The sequence below is a fragment of the Schistocerca nitens genome, chromosome 4, assembly GCF_023898315.1.
Source record: "Schistocerca nitens isolate TAMUIC-IGC-003100 chromosome 4, iqSchNite1.1, whole genome shotgun sequence".
NCBI lineage: Eukaryota > Metazoa > Arthropoda > Insecta > Orthoptera > Acrididae > Schistocerca > Schistocerca nitens.
In genome coordinates, this window is record NC_064617.1 from 570608526 (window position 1) to 570611561 (window position 3036).

A 3036-nucleotide genomic window follows, 5' to 3' on the forward strand; every position below is an offset into this window, starting at 1 on the left:
GTCAGGGTTCGCCTGATGACGTGATAGAAGAAGAAACAAGTTGACAGGGAATAGATTGGAGAACTGAGTATTAGACTGAGAATTTAAAAGAGTCTGAGACGAATTAATATCAAATAACGCAGAGGGGATAGATAAGACTCCATCGACATTTTTAAAGCGATTGTGGTCAGAGGCAACAAAACTACTCTTTATGTTTCCGTGTAGAATGTTCGAGACTAGCGATGTAGCACCAGACTTTCAGAAACTCATCATGCCCTACATCTTATCAAGTACGTCAGTCTTCTTTGCTGTTGACTGGGGAGGGATTCGATAACACAGGAAAATTAATCGATGTCTGTGTGTTATTGAGGACGTACCATTTCGGTTAAGGAGTTGATGAAATTGGTACATATGGTAATAAAATAAAAGTTTTATTTTCGTAATTTTATGTTACAGATAAGAACGATATATTCATAAAGTGCTCGATCAGTTACTAGACACCAGTTACTTCGGTTATCCAGGACTGCAGGTTGGCCAAGTTGGCGTAGACGCCAGGGTAGCCGGGCTGAGCGCATCCTCTGCCCCAGGAGACGATGACGTACTGGATGGATCCTTCCACCAGTGGTCCGCGCTGTCACCCTGGCACGAGTCCTTCCCGCCCTCGTCTTCGCCTGCGCAGATCATGCGCTGAGTGATCCCGCCGCCGTAGGCTATGTTGCAGGAGGTACGGGCCACGATGGACGTGGTGACCGCCTGCAGCTGCAGGGGGGAGGAGCCTCCGGAGGACAGGGCGCCCCAAGTCGTGATGGTCACCGCTGTGCCTTCGGCCGGCTCCGTCGTGCCGAGCGTCACCGCCTGCAAAGTACCGTACACACTCAACATACTGCGCCCTTCAAAATAGCAGAGGATAGTGCTTCGGCAACATAACATTCATTTCTCAATGTTTACATGACAAAAAAACTTTAGGCTGAAATCGTCCGTTAACGAATTTTATCTATCAAACCTGCACGTATCATTTACTTACTATTCAGTAACCTATTTCAGTCTGTAGTGGACAATATGTATGAAAGTTGGTCAGCTGAACATAACACAGAACCCACCTCTGCAACATGACTACTTCACACTACAGATGTAAAATGTGACGTATAATTTAATAATTGCTTATCCTTGACGTTTCATCATTTTCATTTGATGATTTCAGGGAAGAGCAGAAAATCAATAACTTTTAAAGGAAATCAGCACGTACAGCCAAATTTGTGATTGAAATTAGACCAGTAGAGCAGCTCAAACATCGTCACTATTTCAGTTGGAACGCAACATACGGGAATGATGAAGACATAGAGATGAAATTAGCAAAGTTTGAGGTGTATGCGGAACAATAAATAAATGTGTTAAAAATAAAAGGAAGAAACATGATTGAAGTGTTATATGAAATGGCAGATCCAATGCTTTTTTACAGAAGTAAATCGTGATTTATACGTGAACGCCGAGGAAGCCGCATAAAAGGAACAGATATGACATTTATAAGAGCAGTAAATAGATGCACAAGAGGTGACATATTTCGCCATTCGGAAATTAGGGAGGAACTGGGATAAGCACAGTACAATTAAATTCAAGAAGGTAAGAGAAACTTGAATAACCATCGTGGAAGAATGCATAGAAAAAGATAATCTCTTTGACAAGAAGATCTAAGCCTGTAGGGAGAACTCAAGGATGACCGAGGAAACGATTGGTGCGGCAAAAAGAAGGATAATGATTGAAGTAAGGATGTTCATGATGATTAGTAGAAGGTTCTAACGTCGTCATGAATAAGCTGGGCAGTCATTAATAATGCATGCAGAATTTTACTAATGCATTTCCTAATGTTTCTGGTGACCAACTCTTGCTTCATATTCCGTCTTACGCTTAGCAAGATGGTAATTTAGGTGGAAATAATATCAAATTTTGAGGCTTTTTATTGATACACTTAGTCAATTGTCGTAAAGGATGAGAACTGATTACGTTCCAGTTACTCCACCAACGAAGGATCTGTGCAATGTATGGGAGGGAATAGCAGTTTAGCGCATTGTAGTAGCGCAGACTGATCGCTCAGCCTGCTCGCACGTATTTTTAATTTTCGATTTAATGACAAGAATACAATCCAAAGATACTAGACTATAAATGCCGAATACTTCGCAGGGATTACCAACAATTTTTCGGAAGAAATGATATATGTTCAGTGGAACGACGTCTAGCACAAGAAAAACTGAACACATCTTCTTATGTATTACAATGATGTGCACAGCATTGGGAATACTTAGCCTGTAAGAAAGGTATGTTAGACAAGTGTTAGAGCAAGGCAGAAAGGTGGCGGTGGATATATTGAGAACAGCCTGGAAAATGCTACACATCTAAGAGTGGAAAGGGGAAAGGGTAAGGCTGTCAATATATTGAGGGTCACCTACCCAGTTGCGAGGTGCACCATAAAAAACTAATGCCCAAGGTGCAGCGGCCTCTCAACCCTGCAGCGCTCTTCAGTCTACCTTCAAGCGAACGTCACCGGTTAGCCTCGGCTTCTCGTGCAGCGATCTCACTGGTCGGCAGAGTTAGGCACAAGACCGTTAATCCGTTAATCCGTTAATCGTTAACTAACCGAGTTAATTTCTCGAGTAACGGACTGAAGAACAAACTTTAGCTGACTCTATGTAAGTTCAGTGGACCATTTCTCAGTCCATTAATCGTTAATTAGTAGCGAGCTAGTTATGAAAAATGACGCCCCCACGATCGCGGAAATCGTTGTCTGACAAGTTCGAGTCGTGCAGGTGTGTGGTTACGCCGGGGTGCGCGTGATTCATTTAAAAAATCGAATCGGATAGAGAATAACTATCTTTGACTGCTTATTGTTGTTTGTTTACTGTTCGCGTTAAGTATTACTTTTTGTTACAGGATTGGCCGTGGAAAGTAAATCATGGAATAGGATTTTCTGTGGGAAAGATGTTCAGTCTCCTACACAAGCCTCGCTCTTTGATGAAAACCTTAACATGTTCATGTGAATGAAGGGAAATTTGCACCCCATGT

General features: G+C 42.3%; 1 protein-coding gene across 1 annotated transcript; it reads right to left on the reverse strand.

Moving 5' to 3' along the window:
• Positions 1 to 492: 492 nt before the first annotated feature.
• On the reverse strand, positions 493 to 861 carry LOC126252438 (trypsin alpha-3-like). Its single transcript, XM_049953331.1, has one exon. The coding sequence runs from the start codon at positions 859 to 861 to the stop codon at positions 493 to 495; it is 369 nt and encodes a 122-aa protein (XP_049809288.1).
• Positions 862 to 3036: the final 2175 nt, after the last annotated feature.

Excerpts from the sequence above, each read along its gene's own strand:
- LOC126252438 (XM_049953331.1), bottom strand. The coding sequence starts at position 861 with ATGTTGAGTGTGTACGGTACTTTGCAGGCGGTGACGCTCGGCACGACG.